The 19,448-nt window shown below is 35.0% G+C and overlaps 1 protein-coding gene across 42 annotated transcripts in view; it reads left to right on the forward strand.

Annotated features, from left to right (window-relative positions):
- The window catches only part of KCNMA1 (potassium calcium-activated channel subfamily M alpha 1), a 464,377-nt gene that overhangs the window by 379,911 nt on the left and 65,018 nt on the right, over nucleotides 1-19,448 (forward strand). For 41 of the 42 annotated variants that reach the window (XM_035330303.1, XM_035330310.1, XM_035330316.1 and 38 more), the window contains one exon: nucleotides 15,559-15,652. In XM_035330303.1, the coding sequence (XP_035186194.1) occupies nucleotides 15,559-15,652 (94 nt within the window). Of the gene's footprint in view, nucleotides 1-10,978; nucleotides 11,273-15,558; nucleotides 15,653-19,448 lie in introns of all 42 variants that reach the window. The other variant, XM_035330302.1, reaches the window with a different exon arrangement.

Consider the following 19,448-nt stretch of genomic DNA (forward strand, 5'->3'; position numbering starts at 1 on the left):
AACATCTGGCAGCAACACTATTTCCAAATATATTTACATCCTGTGGCATTTGTGGTTGATATAGTTACTTTCAGGGTAGTAACTGACCCATAAATCTTAAGATAGCCAATCAATTCTTTGTTTGTGGAAGAGAGTTCCTCTTTCTCCAGGTGATTGTGGACTTTATCGTGAAAATGGTGTGATAATCAAACAGCATTAATTTTGGTTATTTTCTACAGAATTTACTTTAAAGAGTTGTTCTTGTGTTGGCTTGTTGTTGTTGTTGTTGTTTTGTTTTGATTGTTTGTTTCTTGTTAGTCTTCTTTCCTCTTCATCATGCTAGCTCCTTTGAAATGAACATCCTCTGCTTTTATTTTACACTCAGGGTATAAATGATTTCCTTGGTATAACACTGAACATGCCAAGTGTTTTGTGGAACAAAGCTAAACAACCTGTGTTCCTAATTCAACACTGTGACAATCCTCTGTCAAAATTCTTTATTACCTTCTTTCGTCTCCTCTTGGCACTGTGTAATAATAGTGAGGATGCTGCTGTTAGGCTACTTTCACTTCTCATAAAGTCCATGTGTGCTTTGCACATCATGGTTTGTAGTACAATGCATTTACCTGTAATGAAGCTTCCTTTCTAAAACTGTTCCTCATCATGGATTATGATCTCTGTGCAATCTTCCTGGTCCTTGTGAAATAAGCAAGCTTGACATCTGTGTATTATTTAAAAACAAACAAACAAACAACAAAAAAAAAAGATTTGTTATTATTTTAAATAGACTATCAATTTACTTTGCTGATAAAGTCAGTAATATTTTATTCATTCATATGTTGTTAGTCTGCATACTTTTATGCCATTATAGCTAGTCTTACATGAAGTAAATGTGAGATAGCATGCATTTCCCTCTTACAGTAATTCTAAATAGTTAAATCCTAACTTCTACATGTATTTCAGAGTTATCAGTGTAGTATTTTTAAAGTATTAGAGATTTAATCAGAGGGAATGTATAACCGTCCTATTTATTTATTTTGTATGGACATATTTTGATCCTGCTTAGGTTTTATCTGAAAAATATTATCCTTGCCAAGTACATTGATCCTTCTGAGTACTCTGTTAGAGGTCAAACTGCTGTTGTAAGTAACATTGTTATTAGTTATCACCATTGGATTTGTTAGCTTACGTTTTGTTTTCTACCCTTATGAAATTGCCAGCCCTTGCTTACCCATAACAATCAATTTCAGCTTTGGCGGAGGTATAAGTATTAATTCTTTCACAGATACAGTCAGAAGTAGACATCACATATCCATTTTTTTAATATTGTTATTTTACCTCCTGTGTTTTGCCATTGCTTTCCTAAAAATGGCATGCTATACTTCCCTAAATCTCAATAACAATGAATTATATTCCACCTCTATTTTAGCTCTTGCTATTTTTACCATTATTATGCAGATTTAATCTTAGTTATTTTTATCTTGGGTTTTTGTTTATTGATGTATTCTCCAGATTACATGTATATATTTTAGATACACTTGATCAGAGAAAAATAGAGCTTTACAACATTGAAGTACATCATAGAAATCACTGAAGTAGGGAGCACCTAGGGAAAAATAAATAAATACTGACTCCTAACTGTCATGAACAGTGTTAAACTTTGTATCTCTAAGTGATAAAAACATCATAGGCTTTTAATACAAGGGGTTGAATATATTTGATTAATTTGGATGTGTACCCTGCAACTTACAGTACTTTGCATATGAGAACTGGTTTGTCAGCTATTAACATTCCCCATTTTTATGAAAGCCGTATTTCCAGTAATATTGTTTAACTGCAACCAGTGTGATAAAAATCTGTCTTTTGACAATACCATTTCTATGTATAACAGCAGTAAGAAATCCTTTTCTACACTTGTACATAGATTTGAATATACAGAAACAGTACTGGTTCTTGAAACTCAATATAACCAGCAGATGGTGCTGCGAGCTCAGAAATAAGTAGCCCAGAGAAGCCCCCAAGAACTTTTTAATGTATTGCTTTTGTGAAGAAATAATATTATTAAAAAAAAAAAAAAAAAAAAAAAAAGTACTTCTACTATTTTGGTTCATTTTAATTGTATACAGATGTTCTTGAATAGGTATATACTCTGTAAGTGTATGTATCTAAGACCAACATGTACATAAACATACACAGCATTTTATGCTTAGTTAACATATGAAAATTATATTATGAGTTCACAGGTAACAGTAGTGTGAAGACCTTCATCCCAAAGGAAAGCTGCAGCTGAACCTGAAAGAGTCTTGGGGATCACTGAGCCTGATCCTATTAACATTTAGTAAATGGAAGTTTTTCCACTGATGTGGATGAAAGCCAGATAAGGCCAATGATAAGAAAGCTAAAGTTAAATATCAGGATTTCAATTCTTCTTGTTTAGAGACACAGATAGTACTACACCCTTTCGTACAGGGTAAACAACTGCCAGGAGGGAAAAGAAATTCAATGGTAGCAAAATTTATAAAGAAGAAAAAATGAATTTTCTGGTGACACATTAACCTCATATATATATATATATATATGTATATATAAACAAACACAAGATACATTTAAAATAATAATAATAATAATTAAAAAAAAAAAACATAACAGCAATGTACTCTAAATTTTGTGTTTCTAAGTAATAAGAAATAAAGAAAACTGACCACGAAGCAGAGGAAGAATTCAAAAAAATCTTGCAAGTTAGGAATACAGTCCCATAAATTTATAAGAAGTTTATGCAAATCTCTTCTTTACTCAACAATGTAATACTGGTAAGGAAATGGGTAAGGGGACCTCCTATGTCTTTTTCAGGAAATGTGCTGATTAAAACATCTTCATCACAAATCTGTTTTTAAACTTGTCATGAACAGGCTAGGGAAAAGGTTATTTTGGTTTAAAATTTCAGGATATGTAGGTTGGAATTGCAGTGGAAATGTGTATATTTAAGATGTAGAGATAAATTGGCACTTTGAACTTGAAAACAAAGTAATAATTCTCATTAGATATCTGCAGGGTGAAATCTAGACTTCCCAATGTTCTTAGGAAGGAAACAGTTGCAGCAAGACCTAGCTGAGATTTGTAGAGGCCTGCTCCAAATCAGTAAGCATATAACTATCCCTTTCCTATGCACTGAGTAACTCTCTCTTCCCGTGGAACATAACCTGTGCTGTAAATACAAGATTTCTAATCCTAAGCAGCAGAGCAATCACCAAGGTCTCCTGTGCTCCCTTTTTTTCCCCTAAGTTATTTCAGTGCATTGTATATTTTCCCACTGAATTTAATGGAGTTGAGGGAAACTGTACAAGCAAGTCACAGTGGTGAGTGGACTTTGGAATTCCATCTTTTCTTTTATGGGGGCTTATTTTTTGTCCACATAAGCCACTGGTTTTAGCAGTGATTGATGAGTGACTGAGCGTATTCGGTCATAAAGGGGAAACTTTCCCTACTTTGTAGCAACAGGTCAGATTCCTCCTAAAGTTACGCAGAACTGAGTAACTACATCCTACTCCTCCTACTACTGCAACTTCTGCCTCCATGTTCTTTACCAATGGTGTCAAAAATCTTCTCCAAGCCAGGAGGACAGAGGGCAAAACACTGTGGGTTGCTATGTATTGAAACAAGAATAGTCTTTGACAATGCACTGAATTTACAACTGTGGGTATGGAAAATTTTGACGCTACAATTTGCTGTGTGCTACTACTCTTAAATAATCCCCACCAAAACATTCCTTGTGACTTTACATGCCATGCCATGGGGAACTTCCAAAGGACCATTCATAAATAAATCAGTGTCCTTTCATAGACACTGTATTATTTCTTTGTTTGTTTGGTTTTTGTGTGTTGTTTTTGTTGGTTTGTTTTTTTAAGGAAAGAAAAATAGATTAATCAAAATAAAAAATATGGTATAAAAAGATGTTCTGATGTGAAAGAGATACACACCTTCATGTCCACTTTAACTAAACAAAACACTCTAGGACCAAGTTACTCTTATCACATATGTCTGTTATATGTTTTTATGGAATATATTTTCAATGTACTTTCAAAACAGCGATAGAACCTCATCATGTTATACCTGGCAGACCAGTGATAATGAGTCATTATCAGCAATGTTTTCAGATAATTTGGTCACTTGAGTCATAGCAAGAGCTCTGAGTGAGGAACTCAGTTAAGACAGCATTGACTGTAAATGAGCAACCCAAAGCTGTGTTAAAGATCAGTAGCAGAACTAAATTCCAAGTCAGGAGATTTCCAGTCCTGTCTTTTTAGTCATGGTATCATCAGATATTCTGCTAAAAAGTTAACATGTGGCTTTGAGCAATCCTTTCGTACTTTGCCAAATGCAGCAGCTGGAGCTCTGAAGTTGGAGCTCCTCACTGATTGTGACAGGGTAGGGCACACAGGTTCTGAACAGCTCTTTTTTGAGACACAGGGATAATGTTTTGCTGTTGCTCCTCCTCAGTGTTCAGACAGAAGAACAGTGTGTCAAAATAGAATAAGAAAATTTAAAATTTAACTGGGAGAATATTTATTCCCACCATACCTGATGAGAGACTTTGAGTTTCCTTATTCTACAAAGTGCACTCTCAAAAGATGAGTCAAGTGCCCTAACTTTGGTATTTTCCTGAAAAACACACCCCTGTGAACACAGACAAAGTTTTAAGTAAGTCCTATAATTTAGATATCTTCCTTTCTTCACCCTTTCCCAAAATAAATTTTACAGTACTCGAATATTATTGTGTATGGGTGCAACATGTGAAGAAGTCAATTGGATAATTAGAAGGACAGGGAAAACAAAACAAAAAAATCAAAACAAGAAGACAATGAAGAATGGAGATTCTCAAAATCAAGGAAAATGTATGAGGAAATACTAAAATTAGAACCAGAAAATGTGTTCAAGGTTTAGTGGAACTATGACATAGTTATATGAATAAGTATAAATTAGGATTTAATTGGGAATTAAATAGCTTTTTTTTCTACTGTGCACACTTCAGGGGAAAGGGAAGATGGTTGTTGCATACAAGCAGTATCACATCCCATATATACTTCTACACAAGAACAAGAAGTTAGGTCCTTGTAATTGGAAGCCTTTCTTCCCTAAAAGGCCCAAGCCAATTGTAAAACACTCTCTCTATATATATGAAAAATGCTTTCTTCCTGTCCTATATTTTATAAGCTTGCACCCTGAAGCATGATATATGAACAACTCCTGATCTAAAGTCCACTGATGTCCACATAAGTGTTTTCTCTGACTTCAATAGACTGTAGATCGGCCACAATTTGAATAGCCTTAAACAACGTCTGAAGTCATAGTAATAGAAAAGTGATAACAACTGGCATCTCTGGAAAGCATTTTGATTATCTATGCTCTTGAGTTAAGCTGGAGGGAGGAAAGAAAAATCAAAGTTATACAGTAACCTCAGAGGGTTGCTCTACCCTTAGAAATAAATTAAAGGCTGTAAGTACCATAAAACAATAGCCTGAGCTTTTTTTATCAAATGATGCAAGCTAAAAATTTGTTGGGTTTCCAAACACCTCTGCAGTTTGTCCTTCATTCTACATATATATGTGTAACCCTAAAAGCTCATGAACTTTAACTTTATCATAGTTTAACAGAAGATCAGAGCAGCTATATGGAACACATAGCAACATCCAGACTAGCAGCAATCCACATTTTGTATTAACTATCTTTTAATAGCATTCAGGGAAAAGCAGAGGTAAGGAAGAAACCTGTAGCTTTGTTTCAATTGCTTCTGTGTGATGACAATTAAGTAAGACAGAAAGATACTATATTAATATAAAATTGAGACATTGAATGGTTCAATTTTATATTAATTGAACCAATTGAACCAAAAAAAAAAAAAAAAAAAAAAAAAAAAAAATTTTAAATTAAAAAAATTTTAAAATTTTTTATTAAATCAACTAATTAAAAAAAAAAAAAAAAAAAAAAAAAAAAAAAGCAATTTGACATTCAATCAATTTCAGGAACTTTTAGCCAAAAGGGACAAGCCTGGGACCAAAAAAAAAAAAATAATAAATGTTTCTTGGGCTGAGCTCTTTCAGAAAAAATGTATCATGTAAGCACCATTCAGTATTTGTAAAATAGTCTGAAATGATGCATTCTTGACATTCTCAGATCCGGATGTTTTCTTATCTGCTTCAGAAGGCACAAACTGCAACTAAGAGTCAGTGAGCCTCACCTGCTCTTCTAATGGTGCCAGTATGTATAGATACACAGCACACCTGTTTCTCTTTGCATGAAAAGACAACAACAACAACAACAAAAACAGCAAACAATGAAATGCATTTTCCTGAGTTTCCAATGCACATAGAAATGAAAACAGCCATCCTCTTTCATTTGAATACCATTTCAGACAAAAACCAAGTACTGCTCTGCAGTTTCTAAATTTTTTGTATCTTATCAAGCACCGTTGCACTGTAGTTTCTAGTCAATTATTTCATCATATTACTACCATAATAATAATAATAATAATAATAAAGTAATAATTATGAATTTGTTTTAAAATATTTTATTGGTATAAAGTGACTTTTAAACAGAATGAATATATATATATATATTTTTTTCTGGACAAATAACTGATGTTCTGAATAAACCATATTTTGATACTCTGCTGCGTTCCAACCCAAACTGATTGGGCACTTTTTTTTTTTTTTTTTTTTTTTTTGAAACTACCTTTGATAAGAAATGCATTACAAACTCATCAGTTTAGCTTCCTGTTAACAAAGAGACAGCAGCCGTCTGGATTATTCTAGATCCGCAGTGAAACTGCCACACTATGTATGCTCAAACTAAAGCTGTGCAAGTTTGACAAGGGGCAGATGAATCCAGGAGTTATTGTGCAGGGGTTTAAGTCTATGCGGCAGCTGACGGTTGAAATAATCATCTATACATCGCTCTGAGCTAACTGGGGAAAGGTTGAAGCTGTATATTTTCAACACATCTAGCCTAATGGTTAATCTGTTGTCTTGTGCAGGGGGTGCTGGGTAGAATCACAGCAATAGCTGACAGTTTGGAGGAATTGCTGTGGGTATTTTCAGTTGCCTGATTCACAAAGTGGTAGGTAGCAAAGTCTAAACAGGCTTGTCATTGAAAGAGGTAAGTCATGCTCACTGTCGTTCCCATCAAAAGATCTCTGGTAGCCAAAAGCTCAATCAACATATTGATTATCTGAATTTAGTAATACTGAGCTGCAGCTCATCTTCACCCAGCATATGAAAGCTGAGCTTTATGGAAGACAAGCCAGATTGCAGAGCAGTGATTGCTCCTTTGGAGGGCAGCTGGAAAGATGCTTAGGAGAAAGAGAATGGGGGTGGGGGCGTAGGGGGGAATAAAATATTGTTTCAAACAATGATAGTCTGACTGTTAAAAGCACTGATTCTAGTGCTGGATCTGGCATATCTATACAGGGACATGGCACTACTCACTGCAGAGATTAAGGGGGTGCAGTATGAATTAGACTGAAACAAAAATGAAGTATCTGCAAGTGACAGCTCTGGCTGATGGCTGACTATGAAGGAAAACACTGTGTTAGTATCTGGCAAAAAAAGTGTGCTGAAAGCCTAGCAGCTGATAGAGATGGGGGAAGAAGGGAGTGGTGGGCATTGGTGGTGGTTGTTTAGAATGTCTGGTTTTGGTCAGGATATTTTTTCCCCTTTAAAATACATTTCCATCTTCCCTTCCAGGCAAATCATGCTGAAGCCAGTTTCAGCCATTTTGTTGCAAGCACTGTACTGGTATTCTGCCTTGTTACATTTAAATTAAAGCTCAGCTCAGTTTTAAGTTATGGCAAGTGTGGGCTTGCAAAGAATAAATAGAGATTGCCATAGGCATTATATTAACTATGTTGGTTGTTTTAAAAATGTTCAGGGAGTTGCAGATTGCATTTCAAATTATCTTCATTAAAATAAATAAAATGTATAGAAATAGAAACAGGCATGATTCCTCAATGCAGTCTGTAGGCAAGTGTATAATCACTGAGCTTGAAAGAGAATTCTTGAGGGTGGGGGGAAGGGGGTAGAAACATATGCAGCTTCAAACTGCCTTTATCTAAATCCCAATAATATCTCACATTTTAAAGGTATTACTTTTTACCTATCTAATACTGACAGATTTTTTTGATCAAGTTCTGCACAGTATTTTCCTGTAGTGCAATTAGGAAATATTACAGAAAACATGGAATTTCCTAAATTACTACTCTTATCCACTTCCTTATTGTTTGCCATTCTCAGTAAGCTATTAATTTGCTCTCAAAATGACCAATAAATGCTATGATTCTTAGTTAGCGATAATAACACCTTTGGGTACATGGTGAGTGTCCTGAATAGTTCTAACAAACTGGCAAAATGTACAATGCAGGCAGCACGCTCATCCTGTGACCATTTTCATTGGAAATAATTGCTTATGTCATATTAGATAAAGAAAAATTAATTTAACTGTGACACGGAAATAGTTCTCTTTCAGTAGACTTGCTGGTGCTAAACTCACATACTTAAAGGAGAACTCTTGTGGATGTAGAGGTTCTGGTTTAATACTGCACAGTGGTACAACAAATTACCCCGAAAGCAGTTTGGTTGCCAAACCTTGTGAGGTAGTGACAGTCTGTAAGGATGTATTCAGTTCGATATAATTAAGAGCAATCTCTGTGTCACAAATATGTTTTCCATGGAAATGAATCCACATACTAGTGCAAACACCCAATTAGATTTTTAAGAAACTATTCATAAGAATTATCTGCTTTTGCTGAACAACAGGATACTTTAAAAGTGTTTTGAATATAATATTATGTGCCTGCAGAAGTGACAGTGTTGGCCTATATTTCTCTCCTAGTTATACAATACTCCTTAATCTGAGAACACAGTTATATATTTTTTCAAAATTGCATCTCTGTGCTTGCACATGTATTTCCATGTGTATCCTGATGTCTTGGTGGTACAGTATATCTTGACAGGCTATTTAGAATAAAAGAAAACAATTTTACTCTCCTAGGGTAAAAAATACATAATTGCATTAGAGGAATGGAGAAAACACATAATCATTGCTCGTGTCTGCATAGAATATACCATGAGACATACACTGTTATGGACGTTTAGTGCATAAGGATTAGATCTCGTATCTGAAGTTATCACTTACTGAACTCCAGAAGAGACTGTGAAAACATGTTATTTCTTAAGTTGATTGGAGGGTGGATAAGCATTATTAACTTCCATTGTGTGTGAAGATGCTTTGATGCAGGCATGTAGATATACACAGATTATTTCCGATGTTACTGTCTGTAGTTTAAAGTTTGAACTGGATAGATACATTTTAAGTTGTACAAATACATACTTGACTAGTAGCTTGCATAGGGAGATAGGGCTTAAATATATGCTCTGCAGGTTTATTTTATCATCTGAAAATTGTGTCACTAGAGGAATACCAAAGATAGAAGTACAAGATTTGACCAAAAAGCAGTAACTCCGAGGTAAGATGGATAATTTTTGAGTAATGTATCCAAATTGATACACAGCAATTCTTTTGTGGAAGTTTTGCTAATAAAGGATATAGGCTATCCTCCAGTGGTTTAAAAGCCATCTCAACTTTCCTGAATATGCATTATTCTTACTACACATTAAATGTTGCTCTTATTAGAAAAAGAGCAACATGACCCTGAGTTAGACTCTGTTTTGTTTGTTTGTTTGTTTGTTTTGGGGGTAATTTTTATTTTATTTTTTTAATCTATATCACTCAGAGTAGCAGCAAGCCTTTAACTATGAGATCTTTGACTAGGAATGGAGACTTTGTCACCAAATAGTTGAACCTAGTGAACCTGGTTAAAGAGTACATTCAAAGTATTCTTGTGATTTACATATAATCAGCTTTTTTGATAGAGACAGATTTAGTGCTTGAGCACAAATGGCAAGCACGTGGACACTATTTATGTATCTGTCCATCTACAATATAATGATTTTAGCTAATAGTAAACTAGATGAAAATGCCAAAAAGCACACTGACCTCCTCAAATTATTTTGAGCTACTGTCTATTCAAAGTTCTCCATGGAAACTTTAAAGCAATTGAAACATATGGAAATAATGCTGCAAGATTATCAGTCCATAAACTACTCCCTACCTAACCTCCTCACCTCATAACGCATAACAGAATATAAGATCTTATTGGCTCAGTAGTATACCTTCTTCTCTATAATATACTCATTCAGAATGAAACAAGCATTACTGTGTGTTTTTACCAAAAATATTCGGCAATCGTATTCTTGTCTTTTTCCAGAGGCTGGCATTTGTTAGAGGTATTAATATGTTCTTGTTGTTCAATTAGCTTTGACATATTAAAAAATGAAAAAAATAAGGATCACAGTTTCAAATCAAACCTGTTTATAAGAAATTAAACTTATTAGCCTTATTTTCAGAGATGCTACATATCTAGCCTCCTGAAATTTACAGTACTTAGCACTTCTGAACACCCTACTACTATTGTGTAGGTTCCTAAATACTAGTTTAATTCCATAACTAGGCTTGCACAATTTTAAAGTGTTGACCTTTCTTCTATTATTCCTTATGCATTTTAATAGCAGCAGTATTCTACCTCCCCTGTCATTTTCAGGAGAATATGGGGAATAAACACCTTCCACAGCTAGTAAATCTCAAAGCCTTTATCAACATGTGGGAAATAAGTGTTGCCTCAGACACACTTACCCTAGGATTGGATTATTGGTTAAAGATAATAATATTGTGGAATAATCCTTTTATAAGTATTCTTTTATAAAAAGCCATTTTTTGGGGAAAAAAAAAAAAAAAAAAAAAAGCTGCAGGTATAAATCTTTATTTCAACTGTAGAAACTGATACTTTAAGCATTAAAGTCTGTAATTCCACATGATATCAAAATTGATTCATGGTTTGAAATCATTTTCTATACAAAGACATTAATTTACATTTTTTCTTATTATTTAGAAGTAAAGAATGCAGCTAGACCAAGTTACCCAAAAAGTTCATATCAATTCAAGAATGCAACTACTAATGCACTGGTTGGTGCCAAGTCCACTGAAGGAGCCCCGGAACCTGTTCCACTTGTTAATAACCGTAAAGGGAGCCTCTTCTTACCCAACAATCCCTCGCTGCTGCACCTTAACTTATTGAGTTCTGTTGAACAAGGAAAATCTACCTACTGTAGATTGCAAAGGGCACTCAGCTTGCCTGTAAAATACCGCTACCACTCCCAAAAGCCTGGGTTGAACCAAGATCTCCGTAGGTAGCCCCGTAGTTGGATGCATAAGGCAATTCCAATTGGTTTGTGCATGGTTTTGCAATCTGTTTTCAATGTGACTATGACATTACTAATGCTCTGTTAAGTGCTTACAGATGTGGGTTTCTCCAGATGTGGTGATTAATAAGTTAATCAAGATAGTTAGTCAACTAATGTTTCTGGGTGGTTTGTGCTTTATCTTTCATATGGTTTATTTGCTCTGAAGCATTTACATCATAGGCAGGTATTCCAGTTTGTGTGTTGTTCAGTAACGTAGATGCTATTTCAGATTACAGCTCTTTTTGGGGCCTAAAAAATGGAGTCTATAGACCGTGCTAGTAGTGACCTGAGGGAGACAGTGAAGGAGACATATTTATTTTTAAAATGGTAACAAAATAACAAAGGAAGAAGTTATGAACTAGTCCACTGTTTCTGAAAGGCATTCCTTTTATTTTGCTTAAAAAATGAAATGAGGATGAAAGTCAAGTAATATGTTGTTACAGATGTTCAGCTCCACATTAAGGCTGTTAAAATTACCAGCACATCTTAAATCAATTCATGGAACGTTGTCTGGAAGTTATGTCATTGAAATAATGAATCCTCTTTACTCAAAAATAAGCAAACATGTTAAAACATCAGTGTAACTTTAAATTAAACCCCAGCATAAACCAGAGTATCTGAAGCCTCATTAGATTTGCCTGACATTTTTCTAGCACTGAGTCTTCCTGAACTGCAAAACTGTTAGATTCTGTGCCTATTAGACAAGTGAGCACTGGGTTGTTACAACAGTACAGTAAGTGTTATACTTAGGGATGTGCAAAACAAGATCTTGAATTTTATTAGAAACTCAGAGGCTGGATTGAGTTCAGATTCTATACAATTCTGTGTCCAATTCTTGAACTTATTTGCACTTTTCATGAAAACTGGTAAGGAAAGTCTGCATAATATAATATGACTGCATTTTAATACAACTCCTGTAGCATAAAGACATGAAATATACTAAAAATGGGGGCACATTCTCATTAACAAAAGCACTAAGTCAAACATAGAACATGGGAGTTGAGTTGTCATATATCACAACCCATTATTCAAATATGGTTGTCTTTCAGAAGAACAAGTATATTTAAGACTCTCTTTTAAATTAATGCAGACACAGAAACTATGAAACTAAATTGATATTTTATGACTGCTATTTTTTTTTCTGGATCTGTTTCTTTAAATATGCAGGAAATTGATAATTGTATGTAATTAAATAAGTTTTATATCCTACTTATTACTAATAAGTGATCATCGCAACACTTTTAGGAAGCATACCATAGGTAATGGTCTCTATTCCATTCCATTCATATATTTCAGCTACATAGATTCCCTTCCCTCATTCTTATGGAGCTGCATATCTAAACTGCAGATGCACTATAAACTCTGCACACAGATTTCATTGAAAAACTAACACTTGTTTGAATGTAATGCAATTAAGACAGATTATCTTTCATTGCTGCAATGAAAATGAATGGCTTCCTGGCTTAGCAAGGCATTGCTTTAGCAACAAATTGAGATCTCAGAAGGCTTTTCTAACAGGTATTAACTAGTGAGCCACATTAAGCTTGGACTTTACAGCCAATTAGTGAAAGTAACAGTTTGAGTATGACAAGCACATATCAAAAGAGCAAGCTTATTTACTGTATACGCAGTACAAAAAATAACTTCAGACTGCTAGAAATCTACAGGTAGTTATTCTGGCTAATTAGTACCAAGACTTTGTCTTATGATTGGCTAACAAAATAGTACCAACTGGTAGCAGTGAAGAACATGAATGCTGGACCATACAGTACAAAAGATCCTTATTTGAAAGGATCAGACAGGTCTTTTTAACTAGCTAAAAATTTGGAAAATTACTCTTTTTTAGTATTGTTTTTTATTGTTCATAGAAATATAACAGCTATAATACAATCTGCAGTTGTCTTATATTCCTGTAAGATTTTGTATATTGTCCTGATGGGTATATAGCTTCCTTACACTATTAAAATCATATATCAATATACTTATGGTGCAATACTGAATCTCTTTACTAATATTCTGTAACTCCATGGTAGTAGATTAAATTAAGTGAAACTTAGAATTTTTACTACCAGGAGAGTGAAACATCAGTTGTAGCTTGTTTCTGTAAGGAATATTTTGCATAGATTTTGGTCATTTGATCTTTTGAGTGTTGGAATCATTAGTTTTGAAATTAATATTTATATACTATAAAGAACAAGAAAGCACAGCGTATGTCTTGAAAGCAGCTTTTTGTCTGTGTTGTGGGATAATGTGAAAAACGTTTTGATAGACAAGTTTATAGCGAGACTATGCCATTTCCAAGAGGGGTATTCTGAAATGCACAAATGCTTGCGCTTTGACATAATCAGGGGAAAAAAAAAAAGAAAAAAAAAAAAAAAGGTTTCTTAATTACAAAATAATTCTATAAATATTCACTTCAGCTTACAAATATCTGAATAATGAAGTGATCTAGTTTAATCCCAGATAGAAAATTTCCAATTGCGTATTGCTGATAATTTTCTATGGACCTATTTATTTCTATCTCAACCAAAGAATAGAACTAAACTATTCATCAATAAGCATCGGGGAAAAAAGAAAAAAAAAAAAAAAAAAAAGAAAGAAAGAAAAAAAAAGTTAAATTAGAATGAAATGGCTTTGTCTTTGGGGATGCTGCCAGAGAACAGAGAGTTAAATTAGTGAAATAAATCATTATAAGACAGTCATTGCTCTGAAATAAGTATAACCTTTTACACAACTGTTTGGGGCATTTTTTAATTTGTTTGTTTGGTTGATTCATTTGCTTTTGTTTTCTTTTGCTAAGCTTTCTTTTGCTTTGATTGCCTGTATTACATGATGCCAGGTCATTTAAAAAGACAGCACATCTGTCTTTTCAGGGCCTAGTCCTTCGGTCTTGACCAAGGCAAAATAAAGTTCTGCAGCAGACTTTGGAAAACAGACAGACATGACAGGCTAGAATGCAGACTGTAATAAAGTAGTGTCAGAAGAGGGCTACAGCAGAAGGATATTGCTTAATTTGTTCCCAGATAAATCTAGGGCAAGTGACATATATCCAGGTTTGTGGTTTTGTCGTTCCTATGTAGCTCATTGCAATTTTTTTTTCCAGCCTCTGCTTGTGTGCTGCTATTGTGTATTAAGCTCTTTTAATACAGATACTACTACTGCTACTAATCTCTTTCCTTTTAGCTCTAAAGTAACAGCCTTCTAGGCGTCAGTTATATTACCTTCTAGTTCATTTTCAAGTTAACAATAGGATGAAAAAAGTCTGTTTCTCCTTCTTTACATTAGAATAACTCAGCATTAGTGTGAATATGAGAAAGCAGGCATAATTCCCTTTACCAGCAAATGTAAACCTTATGCACAGATTATTAAATGCAATAACAGTCTTGAAACAGTAACAATGGTGGTTAATTCTTATAGATGAGCTATTAGGAAGCTGCACTTGCTTAAACAGTAAACATTATGACATAGGTTATCCAAGATTAGTTTATGATTGTCAAAATCATAAGTGATTCTACATCTGGAAATTGATCTGTCATTGAAAGTGCACCTCATCCTCATTAAAAGACTGTGTAACACATGCATCCTCTGTTACACAGGTATTGTCTCCCCACTTCCATTCAACCTCATTCTGTTCTCTCCTGTTACAACTCCCTTTTGTGAGAAGGGTAGAGTGATGAGGTCTGACTTGTGCTGGAGATCTGTGCACAATGGCAGGCTGCACTCACAGTCCCGACTAACTGAATCATTGAACATCAAGGCATTGAATATTTTACATCTCTTCATGAAGACTCTGTTGTTTGGCATGTGAGGAGCAAGAACCAACTGGTGTCTGGCTCATTAGCAAAAGCAGGCTGGCAGCTGTTATGTTGGTATTGCAAATAGTGCTTTATCTTTCTGGAAATATAGCAAAGCACTAATTTTACTTTTCTGTAGTGCAGATTAACTGAAAATAATGCTAAGAATAACCCGAATGTGGTTCCCCCCCTTTGTTTTTGAAGTATGAAAGCAATTTGAACGCCTGTGTTCAAAACCCTGGTACTCTTCCCTGCTTCTCCTTCAAACCAATTTCTTTGACTAACATGTATTTGATTTTTATTACTGTTGGGCCTATGTTAGCAATGAACTATCAGTGCGTGAATGGACATAGTGTGTGTTCTTTGCTACTTCACTTATATTTCATTTTGCACTTAGAACAGTACTTAATCTCATGAGTTCCTTATATTTCCAGTTGAAGATGAGCAGCCATCGACACTATCACCCAAAAAAAAGCAACGAAATGGAGGCATGAGAAATTCACCCAACTCCTCACCCAAACTGATGAGGTAAGACTGTAAGAAACTCATGTCTTCATCTCCTTTCTTCCTTCCTCCCTTCCCCTTCTCCTCCCCCCACATCAAAAAATAAGGGGAGGGGGTGGAAAAAAAGATTGTTAGATGGTTTCTGAAAGGCTGAAGTATTTATTCTGTCAGCTTGTCAGCAGTTAATGATAGAGCTGAAAAAAATTCTGTCATGAAAAACAGTTTGAAAAGCTGTTTGAAAAATACATAGGCTTTAAAGTCTTAGCTGTCACCCTGTCCTGTCCGTGTGTAGTTCTTAAACAGCAGTGGCACTAATGATAGCACTATCCAATCAGAGGAACTCATGTGGTTCGTTTGCCTCAGGCAATTCTCTTTTTGTTGGATTCCCTCTGAGTACTGTTTTCTGTACTTAAGGCCATATGTGAGATGTATCATCACAATCAAAAATGAACTTGAATATTACCTTCCTTTTATCCTGTCGATTGAAATCAAATTTCTGTTAATTGATTTAGACTGATAAAAAAAGTCTAATAATCTATGTACTTGCCAAAGCAAAGTTCAAAACTAATGCAGTTTTACTCAGGTTAAAAGCATATTAATTATGAAACACAAGGATTTTTTAAAAGGGTAGTATATACTCTAAAAGTGGGTGATGAAAACGTCATCTTCTTAGTGATATTTTCTCCTGTTGCTATATGTACATTATTTTACACTTGTAACATCTTTGTATAACTATGCAGTTCCAATCCATAGGACAATTTTCCTCTAAGAATGTTGTTAAAACTAGAACTACAACAGGTAATTGGAATCTGTTAAAATAATATGGCACTTGCATTCTGTTTCACTGTGCTTCACCCTTTGCCTGTTCAAGTCAGTCAGAACAGGATCAAATGGTAGTTGTGGAGTCCTCTGTAAGGAGGCAGTTCCTCCTCTGCCTTTGCAGATCTAAAATAACCAGACTAGAACCTCAGTCCATAATTGTATCCAGAACTAAGTATCATAGCAGTGATTTTCTACTGCATCCATGTACACAAAAAGTGCAAACTTCCTTAGATAGAGACACCTTCATGAAGTTTGGGGTTTGGGTATATGCATAATAGTAATTGCTCTGCAAATGCAAAGGTTAAGTGAAAAAAATGGTATGAATGTATATTTCTTTCCTATAGAAGTTCACTTGTGATTTCTCTTATTGGTGACAATTATTGTGTTCCTTTAAGAATTTGGGTTGTAGGTAGGTAATATGTCTCTTTGCATTTCAGTCAGTAGACTGGGAATTTTTAAAGGAGCATCCATATTTGTTTATTGTTTCTGCAATGTAGACCATATTCAAGGACATCACTTTTGCAAGTCTTCTTTATTTCTGTTTAGACTATAGAAGCAAAGGTGAGATTGATTCACAGAGGAAAATGCACCCAGCTGTGTCCTTTTTCCTTTTTTTTTTTTTTTTTTTTTTTTTTTACTCTTGACCATCTATTTCTGTTAAATGTATCATTAAAAGTTCTCTGCCTTCCTGTTAGCTCAGTCTTGCCCATATGACACTGATTTACATGCTTGTTTACAGTTTATGAGGAAGAATAAAATGAGCATACTGGCAAGCTTCTCATTTTTACGATGCCAGTTGTCATCCTAGCATCGTTTTCAATTTACTTACCTTTGGGCAGTCTTCTTATCTGGTGCTAATAGTTTTAACCATTTAAAGTTTTTAAAATGTGAGACAGTGTCTTGCCACCAAATACTAATTTAGGGGAAGTAAAAATAAAAAGAAAGAGGAGAAGGGGTGAGAGAAAGAGAGAGAGAGAAAAAAAAAATGGAGCTGAGTGCACTGTCCCTGTTTGCTATGTAAAGTATGCCTCATTTCTTTGATCTTGAGTAATAATAATTCTGGGGAGTTATACTGTTTTCATATGCTTCAAAGCTGTGTCAAAGTTTTGCTGCTTAAGGGTACTTCTTTATTCTATTGGCTCTTGGGTACTGAGATGACAGGTCCTCTGTACTAGGTGCAGGCTTTTTCAAGTCATAGCCTTCAGCAAAACATCAAATTACCAAATACAGGGTAACATACTTCTACACAAATGCCTTTCCTGTAGATATATTATACCATATATATTAAATACTTTAGTGTTACACGGTACATTTTATGTGCAATAGAAAGTGATGGTTTGAGGTAGCCTTAGGGGTACTTTTTTCCACAAGCAGAAAAAGCTAGTGTATACCGTATCAAGTATGGTTTTTACAGGACTTTCTGCCCGAAGGCCTTTGTAAATAAGTAATGATCAACAGATTGGCTGTGGGTTTTTGAAAAGCATGCCTGTGTCAGTTTGCATGATGGGGGAAGATTTTCAAAGTGGAGCCTGCTTTCATTGCCTGCTGAAGAGGGACTGAGGGAGAGTAGTCGTCCTGAGCCTGAGCTGTCTGCTCAGTAGCACATCAGAATTGCTAAATACAGGTCGAGCAGCAAGCAGAGAACTTGCCAGACTTCCAGATCTAGACATTGTTTTCTTCTTCTCTCTTACCGCTAAATTTATTCACCAGCACCCTCAGCCTCTCCCCAGACCCAATGGTCTCTTTGTCTTATCCATTATCTACATTGACTGACCTTTGGTTCAAGGTGCTAAATAAGAGAAAGCTGATTAAATCAGAAGAAAACTCTGCATAGCTTTGTGTGCAATGTCCATCTTTCAGCTTTACAACAAACGAAGATGGACTCTGTTATTTGCTGGTTTGTATACTTGCCAGTTACCTAAAGTGACAGGTACTTGCTTTCCTGCTCAGAAATATTTAGTATAAGTCAGCTAAAAGTACACAAAAAATAAGTCAGCTAAAATATTGTCATGTCTGCAGTTGATATATACCTTTGCCATATTCTTTCTAAATTTACATTAAAAGCTCCTTTTCAAATCCAGCTTCACCCCTGTCCCTCCCACAGAAACAGCTGGCAGATTGTTTCCTTAGCTGCAGACCTAGGTCTAGAGGGGGTCTGGAGAACAAGACCAGAGCATGTAAAAGAGTAGTAGTATGTGGAAAGTTCCTCTGTAAATTATAATCAGAGCTGTGACTCTGGAGTCACTTTATGAGCAGCCTTACAGTTAAGACGATGTTGAAAATGCTGCATACATTTTAGATTTCTGAAGTGGCTGGGGCAAATCAAGGAAGATGGTATTACGCCATGAGATGAAACTATGGGACCTCTGCTGTCACTGAAATAGAACAGAGGACCAGAAGCTGTATCACAGGTATCCCTTGGGAGTTCTGACAGGTGCTTATTTAGACCTCGTCAGAAGGCTGGCATTCCTGAGATTCACTCACACATAAATAGAAATATGTATTATCAAATCTGATGCTGATAGATTGAAGACATCTTTTCAATGTCATTTTTTTAATGTTATTGTCTCTAGATGTCAATAAGTCACTAACCGAAATAAATAAATAGTACATATTCAAACGTTCTTCATATATGTCATACATGGTTTAGATTTACATGTAGAAAGTCACTGTTCTAACTGACTCCTGTATCACATCAAATGACGTTGGCAGAATCACACTGATGCAATGCAGGAAGAACCAGTGGTCAATCAGGAAAAAAATAGTTCAGAATGCAACTGTAGCTGTAAATGTAAATTAATTAGAAAAATACTGAGCCACTCTGCATTGTCAGAACTACTTTTTATCTGTTTCACACCAGCAGAAGTCTTTCCTGTTAAACCCAAAAGAACATGGGTCTCCTTCAAATATACCTGAACTCCAAAAGGAAAAAGGAAGGATACTTCTCCTGTGGAGATGTAAACACAAGGGCATACTATTACAATAAGAAGTAAAATTA

The sequence above is a fragment of the Oxyura jamaicensis genome, chromosome 6, assembly GCF_011077185.1.
Source record: "Oxyura jamaicensis isolate SHBP4307 breed ruddy duck chromosome 6, BPBGC_Ojam_1.0, whole genome shotgun sequence".
Lineage (NCBI taxonomy): Eukaryota > Metazoa > Chordata > Aves > Anseriformes > Anatidae > Oxyura > Oxyura jamaicensis.